This window comes from Sardina pilchardus, chromosome 9 (genome assembly GCF_963854185.1).
Source record: "Sardina pilchardus chromosome 9, fSarPil1.1, whole genome shotgun sequence".
Lineage (NCBI taxonomy): Eukaryota > Metazoa > Chordata > Actinopteri > Clupeiformes > Clupeidae > Sardina > Sardina pilchardus.
The window spans coordinates 18,633,084-18,645,344 of record NC_085002.1 but is presented as its reverse complement, the minus strand read 5'-3'; the positions used below and the strand labels follow the sequence as shown (position 1 = coordinate 18,645,344).

The following is a 12,261-nucleotide window of genomic DNA, read 5'->3' as shown; positions in this document are numbered from 1 at the left end:
GAGCGTGAGCCGTTCTGAGCCGGAACATTTTTGCATAGCGGAGGTGTCACAAAGCTCTGCTGGCAAAGCCTCAACTCTGTTGTCAAACCAGGCTGTCACCATGGTGAGAAATGTGATCTGGAGGGAGACACCTGAGACTATAAAAGCACCATTCAAATGAAGACAAGCGATGAGAGTCTTTCGGCTTCTCAGAGAGCAGGCATCCATGTCCTATACTATAGCCATGTGCAGTCCATGACAAATGGAGGTGTTTTATATCACTGGACATTTGCCTCAAAACAGACTGACAATTTGTTTATTGAAGGCTATATACAACATGTAGCACTGACACATACTTAGTCTTCATACACCACACTATTTCAACTGTAAGGTACTTAAAACTATATATTAAAGGCCAGAATGAACCAATGAAAGTACAACAAAAGACCATTTAAGTCATTTAATATGGCTGTTACATTGACCAGACACAGAATTTAAATATTACATTCCATAATATTTACAGTGGCATTTGTGCTAGTGCTAAAGTGCTAACACAGAATGCTACGCAAGGTAGTGCTGGAGGACATCATAGTTAATATCATAGTTAAGGTAGTATGCTATCTTCACAATAAAGATCTACTGTGTAAACACAGCTACAGTGCTCTGTTAAATGAATGTTGTGTTCATGGCAGGGCAATTAACCTTCATTGCACAAACTATAAGCTCTGAAAAACAATCTCTTACAATGCCCTGTATGGTGAGTGTCCCTCTCAGTGCAACAGAGATGTCGTCCAAGGTGTTTTTTCATCAGGTCATGGGTCATACAAAGGCAACACGAAAGTTCAGAGTGGACTCATGATCCTACTGGTCATCAGCCTCCATCACGATCATGATCATTCATTGCCATCACAGCGTCTTGTTTTCTCCTCAGTTGCCGTAGTAGGACTGGTGTGATTTGCTCTTCTTCCTTTTGGCCTTGCTGATGGAGGGAGGGATGCCCAGCGACTCCAGGCGGAAGGGCCGGGGCGTGAGGGACTCGGAGCTGGACAAGGGGGAGATGTTGGTGCCGCTGGCGGTCAGGAGAGCGTTGCCGTTGCCCAGAGGGGGGGAGTGGAGACCTGTGGGAGGGGTCAGAGAGGAGACCGAGAGGAGTTGTGCTGCGGCACAATCTTTAAACACAATCTCAGTCATCAGACAGACTGTCCTTCACATACTTTTATGTTGTTTTGGAGCATTTTAAATGATAATAACCTTATGATTTTATGAAGTTTGTAGTGCTTCTTCAAATCACAAGCACTACAAATCTTAATGCATAATCACATAGATGCACTGGGGGAAATGAGGAATAACTGGAAAGATTGTTTTGTCTACGTGTTAATCCCCTCTCAACTAGGCTATTCACTTCTACCTCAAGAACACCTGTTGTTCCTCAGTCCTCACAGACAGCTCCACCCTGTGGTCATGCTTGGAAGTGTCACAGACCATCACTGTGGGACTGCTTCCACCAGACTGCTAATGGTTTGATATGCCATTATGATCTTTATATGGCTACACTATTGTAGCAGTTCCATGATTCATTGGTTACTGGTCTTGATTTATTTACTTATTTATTTGTAACCTTTATTACTATCTGTATCTGTTTGAAAGTGATTAGGTTCTCTAAATACACCTATCTACAACCCTGTTTCCAAAAAAGGTATAAAATGTAAATAACAGAATGTGATCATCTCTTAAACCCATTACTATCAAAAAGGACATAAACAACATATCAAATGTTGAAACTAATAAATATGACTATTTCATGAAAAATCTGGGATCTGCACTAAGTGAGTGCTCATTGGAGATGAATTGAGGTAAAGTGGAAAAGCATCCTGTGGCAAGGCCAATCTGGTCATTCTTTTGGGTGCATTAGCGCCTATGGCACGGGCAACTTTCATATCTGAATAGGCACAATTTATTCTGGATGATACAGGTTATGTGCAACAGCCTTTTCAGGGAAGACAATGGAATATTCTGCACATATTCCAACAGTCTGGCTTCTATAGTAAAAGAGCCCAGGTGCTGAAATCATTCAGTCTTCATCTAATCACTCTTAATGTAATGGTAGTGGATGATTAACAGATTATTTTAGTTCCCCATACATTTGGGTATGAAGTATTTTAGTTCCAGGGGGAGAGGGTTCCCCGCCAGACAGATCTGGGGAAACGTTTTAAGTTTTGTGAGAAGTGACCTTGCCGTTGGCTCCTCAGTTTTGGACAGTTTGGCTATTGGTTATAAATAAAGGAGTTACAGTATAACCAAATCGTAACAAGTCGTTGTTTTGTCCATGTCTGAGAGACTGGAGAGTGTGAACAAACTCTCAGTTTACGTTGCCTTTGCACTTTGTGTGATGTGGGTCTTCTTACCCCCCATGGCCTTGATGGGCTCTCCTGCCAGCAGCTGGCTGGCCCTCTTGGACTTGAAGTAGTTGCTGGCGATGTTCTCACTCCCGCTGCGGTCCAGCAACTCCTTGTAGCGGTCCCCCCCCTCCTCCTCCTGCTGGGGGTGAGGAAGGATGAGAAAACAACAACAACAACAACAACAACAAACAGCCAAGATCATACAGATATCCAAAGAGTAGTTAATTTAAACAGAAGACATTTTGAACTTGAGAATATCAAAACTGTAAATGCATAGCTTTTGGATTTACTTTTCCAAATGTACAGGGGTTAAATTGTATGGGCCAATATAACCTTTTAACCCAAAATATGGGAAATATCTATGCAAATACATCAGCAGCCAGTGATAGCTTCTATAGCTTGTTATTGGTGATTGCTGTGTGGAGCTCACCATGAAGGAGGCGGGCTCCCCGGGGTCAGAGCTGGAGTTGCGTTGGCCAGGGAGTCGGCCTGCTGGGGACGCTGGAGCTGCTGCTGACGCTGTAGAGGGAGACACTGCTGAGGGAAGAGAGAGAGAGAGAGGGATAGAGAGAAGAGAGAGAGAGGGAGAGAGAGAAAGGGGTGTAGATAGAGAAAGAAAGAGAGGGAGAGAGAGAAAAGCTGCTGAGAGACCACAGGTAATCATGTTTACCTTAGTTATGTATGACTTGAAGACATAATAATCACTGCCTAAATAAGTGCAGAAGATGATGAAAGGAATGTGAGAATGCAACAGATATCTGATAACTCACAAATATCACTATTATATGCAAACAGGGTTTTCTAAGGGCACAAGATGGATGAAAGGGCATAGATAGTCAGAAAAGATTGCATTCTTGGTCAATGCTGAAATTACGGGTAAAATAGATAACCAAGGCCCTGTAATGGACCTCTGAAGTTCGCCTACAAAAAGCTGCCATCTTTGAGATCCGATATCTTGCGATTTTTAATAATTTTTAAAGAAATAACATGGGAATTTTGAATCAGTTTTGGCTTTTTTTTGTAGGCGACCCTCATAGGTCTATGGCTGGTCCTATTATATTTTAAGGTCAGCTGTGTAAACTTGCATTTCACTAGGATGCACACAAAATTAAATCACAAAAGAATTCTTTCGGACTGCCGACTGCGTACAGCCCACTCTTATCTCCCCCCACCACCACCCTCACCTGCAGGCAGGGCCGTCTTCTGCACCAGCACTTCGGGCAGCCTCCAGGTGGCGCTCTCCTCGTCCCAGACGGCCTCCCGGCGCAGGCGCTCCACGTTGCTATAGTTACAGTCGCGGCGCACCAGCATCGCCATGCGCTCCAGCAGGCCGTGCATCAGCTGACCGTCGCGTTCCAGCCGCCGGATGGACCCCAAGTAGTCATCGCGCTCCCGCTCAAACTCGGACTGCAGGTCGCGGATCTCAAGCCTGGCAGCCTTCAGCTGGACCCACAAGAGGAAAGAGCATTAAAGCTCATGACAGAAATGAAATGTCCAGACAGAGGACATTATGGTCGACACAATCTCTTCATGGTAGTGAACAAAATAGTGTATATATATATATATATATATATATATATATATATATATAAATATAAACCCATATTATCTCTATCAATGCACTCTATCTATTACTATTACAGTACAGCTGTAAGTCTCTTATAAGGTGGCCAGTCAGTTTGTAAAAGGCAATATCAATTAAATGCTATTCAAATATCAATACGGAACCTTCATCTAAAGAAGTGCAAATCATACAGATGGAGACAGCTGATGTGTAGCGTCTGTTACCATTATTTATTAATGATGAAAGTAATCATCAATTAATTGACTCAAGTTTCACGAGAACACTTAATTGGACTAATTAACAATCAGCCAGATAACCTGCACCGGCATTGGCTACCTGTGCATGGCGATGTCCAGCAGTGTTCCGTTTCACTTGGGCAAAGGCCCCTTCTCGACCTCTCTCCTCTCTCCTCAGTCCTCCAGCTCGTTCCCACTAATCTACTGTATAAAGAACACTGGATAGACTATCCCATTGTTGCCGCCCCATCATTACCTCCGCCAAGGAGGTTATGTTTCCATCGGGGCTTGTTTGTATGTTTGTTTGTCTGTTTGTTAGCAATATAACTCAAAAAGTTATGGATGAATTTTCAGGAAAGGTCTGAAATGACCCAAGAAAGAAACCATTAAATTTTGGGAGTGATCCGGATTACCGTCTGGATCCAGGAGGCGGCTATGTTTTCGGTTGGCGGAGGTCTGCACTCTTGGAGTGCTTTTCTAGTTCTTTTATAGATCAGTGGGAACGAGCCGTAGGACCGAGGAAGGAAGGAAGGAAGGGAGGATAGATTAAAAAGACGAATGAGAAGAGCCCATAGTGTCGTGCTCGTGAGCTCCAGAGCGGTGGGGCACCTTCTCCTGTGTGTTCTCCAGCGCCTTGCTCTTGGCGTACGCCTCGTCCTGGATGGAGTTGTAGACGTTGAGGAACACGCTGTCGCACTCGTCGTTCCGGTCAAGTGACTCGACGAGGTGCCTCTCCCGCTCGTCGGCGAGGGTCTTCCGGCGGCGCCGCCGCTGCCTCAGCTCCTCGTTGCGCGCCTGCTCGCCGCCCACAAACTCCTGCTCCAGCTGCTGCAGCCTGGGACGCCAGCGCCGACACCGTCACCACACACGCACACACACACAAATGCACACGCACACCACCCACTGCTGCTACCGCTACTACATACCCTTCCCCAACACCACCACTACAGTCACCATCGTCATCGTCATCATCATCATCATCATCATCGCCTACATCAACACCATTATCATTATCATTATCATTATCATTATCATTATCATCATCATCATCATCATCATCACTACCATCAATCACCAATCACCATCAACCTCTAGTAACTTCTCATTCTCATTAAATCAATATAAAAATACAGAAATATGTTTACTGTTATCGTTGACCATATCACATCACTATTACCTCCATACCATCAAAATCACATCTACCACCACGATCCATCATGTTCATTACAATGCTGAACAATCTTGATGCATCAAGGCCATTACAATCATTGTCACACATACACATACACATCAGTCATCAGTAAAAAAACCCAAACATCACCTCCCACAGCATCTGAATGATCACACTTATCATTACTATGCATCCATGTGCAGGTGGCTCTCTCAGCCTACTGAACCCCACCTTTTGATGACGTGTCTCTGGTCCAGTGGTGTCGGGGTGGGTGTGGGGCTGTGCTCTGTGGAGTCGTCGCTCTCCGGGCCTTCGGTCTGTGCCTGAGCCACCCACACAGAACAAGGGCTTATCAAACGCACGCTAAAGACTGTCTAGACTTCCCACTGCTAATCACATGTTAACGTGTCATACATTGACCCTATTTCAATGGCTCTACCAATAAAGTACATTTACAGAAGACAACATTAAGGATACAGCACAGGGTATTGATACACTGCTACTCCTGAAATGGCTTGAATAATAAAAAAGGAACACTGACTGATAGGACCAAAACTGTACTGAGACTTGGACTAACACAACACAGAAACTGAGGGTTACTCAGATACTGCAGTGCATAGTGTAGTAAGTGTGTGAGGAAAGGCTAGGAGCCCTTGATGCCATACCTGAGCCAAGTCTTTCTCCACAGAGGCCTCCTGGGGAACAGCATGATCAGCGAACTCCTCCTCTTCCCTGAAAGGGCTTGCACTGTGCTGACTCCCTGGGAGAGAGGGAGTGAGTGAAAGAGAGGTAAAGAGAGAGAGAGAGAGAGAAGGAGAGAGAGGGATGAATAAAGAGAGACAAGAGGAATCTGTGTTCTCTTGCAGGAGCGTGGGTTGTGGGTGGGGTGTTCTCACATTAACACTTACTGAAAGTTGAGCGCTTAAAAACTCAACTGTTTATGTGACAATAGCCAGTGGCCCTCTGGTGTTCCGGAAAGTTTAGAGAGAACAACTGTCAAGTGTCCAAACTGGGTTACAGAGGGGACATTCTTCCATAGAGCACATTTTGGGGAAACCGACCAGTATAAACCTCATAAAATATCATTCAATAACAAATACTCTGGTCTACACTAAGATGAGGGCTTTGTTTTTTTAGATTACACTGTATAATATTTCATTTCTTTTTGCTTATCAATAACTGCGGCTTCATCTACTGTTTTGTTGCTTTTGAAAAATCTGTTAATAATTAATACACAATTTAGTGTAAAGCATTAGTAATGTAGAACTTCCTAAGGACCCATGTTGGTGGTGGTGGTTGTGTTGGATCGGTCCGGTCTGGACTTGTCCGGACCAGACAGCTTGGCCTCGTAGGAGGTGCGCAGCACGGCGATGGCCTCCTGCAGCTTGGCCTTGGACTCCTGCTCCGCATGGTAGTCGGCCTGGAGCCTGGACAGCTTCTCCTCATAGTCCTGCTCAGGAAACCAGAGAGCTCGCCTTTTACATGCCTTCCCACCCATTTTTCACGGACAACATTTCAAAACCTTTCCATGACATGCCAATGACCTTGAATGACATTCTCAGGACATTTCACAGCCTATAAGTATAAACTTTATGCCACAGGTTGGGGCTTATTATGAAATGTGACTTAAACAAGCTTGGGTAAAATGTGCTTTCTCCCCCCACTATTCTTCATCTTTATCTAAATCTTTACGAAGGAAGCAATTGAATCAATGAATATCTCCACACATGTACCACTGTGTCACACAGCTATATAAAATATGAATATCACATTAGGGTTTCATATTTATAGAGGTTAATACAATGGCGATGATGTTCCTGTTTGTTCTGACCTGCTTGATCTTCTCCTTTTCCGCTTCGCTCTCTAGAGAGCTGGACTGTGCTGTAGAGCGGGGGGTGGTCTCAGTATCGGACATCTGACTTGCCAGCAAAGCTGAGGAAGGAGCGCCAAAGCACAAGTCTCAAGTCATCTCAAACTATGAATCTAGTTTTTAGTTTTACTGCTTACAATTGAGTGTACTCCTTTAAAACAGCCACATAATAGCTTCAAAGTAAGCAGGTCATAAACATCAGTAATGATCAGAGATAGTGAATATACAGTAATGTATCCTGGCTCCATCTGTCTACGTACTTCCGCTCGATTTCTTTTCCCTACAGTACTGCAAAGTCAGAGAGTCTGGTCTCCAGGATAATTATAATGTGCAAACAGAAGAAAAGTATTTAGTTGGATCACATAAGATTAGAACAACAAAACCTATTAAAGACTGCACTTCTTTCATAATAATGTTAGCCAGACTGGGCAGTTGGTGGCATGGGCTATATGAGTGTCTCACGTGTGAGGTTGGCAGTGCCCAGCTGGCCGGAGAGCATTTCCCGCAGCTGCTTGATCTCCTCCTGGTACTCGCGCAGCAGGGCATCCTTGGGGTCCTCGTTGATGCGAGGGCGGTTCTGGATGCTCTTGGCGCGGTTGGCGTAGCGCAGCGTGCTCAGGCTCTCCTCGTAGTTGTCGGCGGCCGGTGACAGGCAGGCCACCATGAGCGTGCGCGTGTTGCCGCCCAGCGAGTCCTGCAGCAGCCGCGTCAGCTTGGAGTCGCGGTAGGGCACGTGCTTGGAGCGCCCGTCCACCAGCGCCGAGATGACGTTGCCCAGCGCCGACAGCGACAGGTTGATCTTGGTGGCCTCGCGCAGGCGTTCGCCCGTGGCGCCCGTCTTGGTCTGCCGCTCGCTCCCTGCCAGGTCCACCAGGTTGAGCTTGCCTGCCCGCAGGTGGTCCTTCCCTGCAGCATCTGAAGCATGGATAGTCAAAAAATAAAACACTCAGATGATGCAGTCTACCTCTAAAACTAATAGGGCCTACCACAAGTAGTGTTACCACAAGACTGATCTGACTATTTTATTCGTACACTATGTGTACAAAGGTATTGGGACATCTGGCCATTACACCTACAGGAACTTTTACGACATCCCATTCTGTAAGCATAAGACAACCTCCACTTCCATAAAGACTTTCCACAAGATTTGGGAGTGTGTCTATGGGATTTTTGCCCATTCATCCAGAGCATTTGTGAAGTCAGGCACTGATGTTGGACGAGAAGGCCCAAAGAGGCTGAGGTCAAATTCTTCCACACTCACCCAACCATGTCTACATGGACCTTGCTTTGTGTACCCTATGACAGTGCCATGCTTGAATGCACTAAGCTCTTCAGAGCGATCCATTCTTACACAAGTGCTTTACTTTATACAACTGTGGCAATGGGGCTGAATGAAACACATGAAATCAGTGATTCTTAATTTGTCTAATGCTTCTGTTCATTGTGTGCTCTACACTTGTATGTTGTGTGGAGTGTAGATTTAACACACAAAAAGTGTAACATGTACAAGTATAAAGATAGAAAATGAACAAAGACATAAACAACAATATTATGACTTGTCTCAATGGATAAGTCTTTCTGACAGCCCCCCCCCCCCCCCAACAAAAAAATATTTTAGTTGTCTGAGACAGTGCACAAAAAACAAGATAAAGTACACTGCAAAAACTGATATCTAGACAAGTGTAAATATTCTTAAGATAAAAAAAATGTTGTTGTCTTTTAGACACTTATCTAACACTTTGCCATAAAACCATTTAACTTAATGTAATAAGAGTTTAAATTCCTATCCTTCTTATCCTTATCAAGAAAACAAGCACATTTGGCTGCCTGCCATTGCATTAAACAAATTTGTCATGACAAGACGTTTTAATGCAAGATCTTAATACATCTTAATATGTTTTTTGCAGTGTATCTACAAAGGATTTCCTTGGATGTTTCCTAGACTACAACTGATTAATACATCACCACAGCAACAAACACAACTTTTAATCCCCACTCAGTGAAGAAAGTGATATGCACTTTGTATTGTTTGGTATTTGTATTGTTTGCTAACCAGTGTTGCAGATCTCCAGGTGGATGGTGAAGATGGAGTGGGAGCGCGACGAGTCCTTATTCATGAGGGTGTAGCCCACGGAGCGGTTGCCCCAGCCCTGCGCCATGATGCACTCGCATTCTGCAACGCTGTGCACCGTGTGCATGGAGAGGTCTCGCACATACACACCACGCTCCGGATGTTCTTTAAGCTGGGCAGGACACACACATACACATACACACAGACATAAAACAAACTTAACTTCATGGCTGGACAGTAGACACAATGTCATAGCAGGACTGCTCTCTAGGCAGGGGCAAGGGTGGGTTGCTAAACCCACCCAAGCATTGTGTTTTGCCCACTCAAACGAAATCAAGAAACATTTTTTTTTTCAGTTGTGCATGTGCACAGTGTGCAGCCTCAAACCCAGCTTGGATTTATATGAGTTGGTGTTGAGTGTAACGGTAGCTAGCTGGTACTGTACATAGTTGTGCAGTAGGTCTATGGATGTGTGTTAGGCGATGTTGCAGGGCAACCACAAAACCGGTTCCACATATTCCGACTGGGTGACTAAAGTTCTTAAAAAACGGATCATTAAAGCTCCCACTTCTTGAGGTTGTATGAGAGGCTGTGTATTGTGTGTATGTCAGTGAGCAACATACAAGTCACTCATTGTGCATTGGATCATCTTTCTGCACCTCAACATTATGATCAAAACAAGTCTGGGCAAGTCAGCACCAGTCAGAGGCTACATTCATTGTTTTGCACTTTTATGATGTCATCACATCACCAAAAGTTGGCTATTGGCTATTTTTTTTACAAAAAATATTTGGCAGTATCTTTAACTACAAAAATACACACCTTTAAGGTATTTTGATACAACATATGAAGCCATATGCACAAATGACAAAATACTATTTGTGTTACATATTTTACATACTGTACATGTATCAGACATACTGCCCATCCCTGGCTGTTGGCTGCAGCAACTCGAGCTAGGTAGTACAGATTTTGTGCTTTGTGTTTATGTCCATTGTGATCCAATTTGACTGCTTTGCTATGTTGCCCACCCAAACGTAGTCGGCTAGAACCAGCCCGGTGTCATAGTGCTGTATAGGCTTGAAAAAGCAAAACATGCCTCTTTGATCCCACTTAGACGAGCATAGCACAGTGTGACCAGTTAATGATACACAGAGATGAACAGAGATCCGGTCTAACACATTACCACTGGTGGACATCCTTACTTCCTTTTTCTGCTTGGTGTCTTTTCCTAAAAGGTCCCGGATTTCTTCATTGTAGATCTCTAGGTAGGATGCCCTGACAAGGAACTTGGTGTTTTCTACACACTTTGAGACAAACACAAATCCACAGAAAAACAAACAAAACAATACTAACACAGGTATCCCAGTGACAGTGATACAACAGTCTGATATATGGGGAGTTCTATGGAAACATGAAAATGTCCATTTTCAAAAGATCTGTGGTTAGCTGTGGATATGACACCTTTCTTTGGGCATGGCATGATAGCACATTTTAAGGATGACATGCTGCAAAATGGTCTTTATACCTGGATTGTTTCAAAGATGTGCTCAAATGCGCGAGGGATGACACCTCTCTGGGATGAGGGCTCCACTACTCCCTGCATGGTATAGGATTTACCACTTCCAGTTTGCCCATAAGCAAATATTGTCCCATTATAGCCTTCAGTCACTCCCTGTTCAGTAACATGGTCACAGACAAAGGCAAGACATAGTGAATACATATGCAAAGTTTAAGAAGCCGCATAGCTCCTTAAAGATCATCATAAACATTGCAAATCACTGACAGTTTAAAAGGTCTGTTGCTGACTCTCTTCATGCACAAGGTCAAAAACCAGCACCAGAAACAGGATATGCCTGACTCTCAAGTTACAGGAGGTTACTGTTACAGATTTGAAATTCAATGATCTAGTTACATAGCAGTCAAGTGCATATATGTTGATGGATTAGTAAAACGTAAACACCAGTATCTTGATATGATAGATGAACAGCACTTACTTCTACCAATGGATAGGCAATTTCGTTGTACATTTGCTCCGTGGTTTGATCAATGAAATAAGTTCCATCAAATGTGAACTGTTTAGGTGGCTCGCTGGCAGTTCCTGGCTTCTCGATAAAGCACTGACACAGACTCGTGTCCATTGAAACAATCATTTTACAGTTCAGTGCTTTCTCCCTGTCATTGATTGGTCGACTCCTAACAACAACTTTTACCGATTCTGATGTCATTTTGAAATTTTAATATACATATAATCCGACGTAAACTATATGTTTTTATTTGTCTTTATGTCAAGGATCCGCTACAATGAATGGACTGGCCAAGCAAATGGTCTTGTCTCACTGTCCATAGGCTCGGCCACTGCCATGGCCCCTACCGACCCATCAAGCGAGCTAGCGTGCTAACAATGTAGATATGATGGAAAGCTGTGGAAAATAGATGACATGCAGTCCTATTTATTTGACCCGACCTCAGACGAAGCATCCCTTTTCCAGCTAACCGCTTGCGGTCTTCAAGCTCCGGTATTCCGAGGTCGTGTCCTCGTAAAAGTGAGGTTAGACAAACAACATTATCAGCTCGTAAACCTAGCAGCCAGCCACAGAGGAGTAGGTTCCCTGGGTCGTGGCGTTCTGAGTTGCTAGGTAACGATAAACTTCTGCCACTAGAGGAATTGTAGTTCTAGAATAGACTAGTTCTAGTTCTAGATTCTGATCTGCCATGCTGCCTGCGTCCTTTTTATGGCTATGGCTATGGCTATGGCTATGGCTATGGTTATTTAGCAGACGCCTTTGTCCAAAGCGACATACAAACAAATAACAATACAAATCAAATTAACAGTGAACAATTACAAACTAGGGAGAATAGTAATATTATCAGTAAAACAATAATTTTAAGCACTAACCTAATGAGAAATAAAACAGTGAAATGAGAATAGCAATCAAATAAGTCACTCAGTTAATTATATATAATAATA

General features: G+C 43.8%; 1 protein-coding gene across 3 annotated transcripts; it reads right to left on the bottom strand.

Annotated features, from left to right (window-relative positions):
* Positions 1–441: 441 nt before the first annotated feature.
* On the bottom strand, positions 442–11,916 carry kif17 (kinesin family member 17). Of its 3 annotated transcripts, none has more exons than XM_062546101.1 (15): positions 11,288–11,916; positions 10,819–10,965; positions 10,496–10,597; positions 9,273–9,462; positions 7,682–8,134; positions 7,480–7,524; positions 7,181–7,281; positions 6,628–6,799; positions 6,015–6,109; positions 5,581–5,672; positions 4,788–5,013; positions 3,563–3,821; positions 2,809–2,912; positions 2,385–2,517; positions 442–1,097 (listed from the first exon to the last, which is right to left on the bottom strand). In XM_062546101.1, the coding sequence occupies exons 1-15, from the start codon at positions 11,516–11,518 to the stop codon at positions 907–909; spliced, it is 2,541 nt and encodes an 846-aa protein (XP_062402085.1). In that variant the 5' UTR covers positions 11,519–11,916; the 3' UTR covers positions 442–906. The 3 variants fall into 3 exon arrangements, with proteins under 3 accessions (XP_062402085.1, XP_062402086.1, XP_062402087.1); XM_062546102.1 differs by having other exon boundaries at positions 2,385–2,514; XM_062546103.1 differs by lacking the exon at positions 7,480–7,524.
* Between the last annotated feature and the right edge of the window lie 345 nt (positions 11,917–12,261).

Coding starts and splice junctions, on each gene's coding strand:
- kif17 (XM_062546101.1), bottom strand. CDS start 11,518: ATGACATCAGAATCGGTAAAAGTTGTTGTTAGGAGTCGACCAATCAAT. Junction 3,822..4,787: donor TGGAGAACACACAGGAGAAG/GTGCCCCACCGC, acceptor TTGTGGGTCCAG/CTGAAGGCTGCCAGGCTTGA. Junction 1,098..2,384: donor GCCCATCAAGGCCATGGGGG/GTAAGAAGACCC, acceptor CCCCTCCCACAG/GTCTCCACTCCCCCCCTCTG.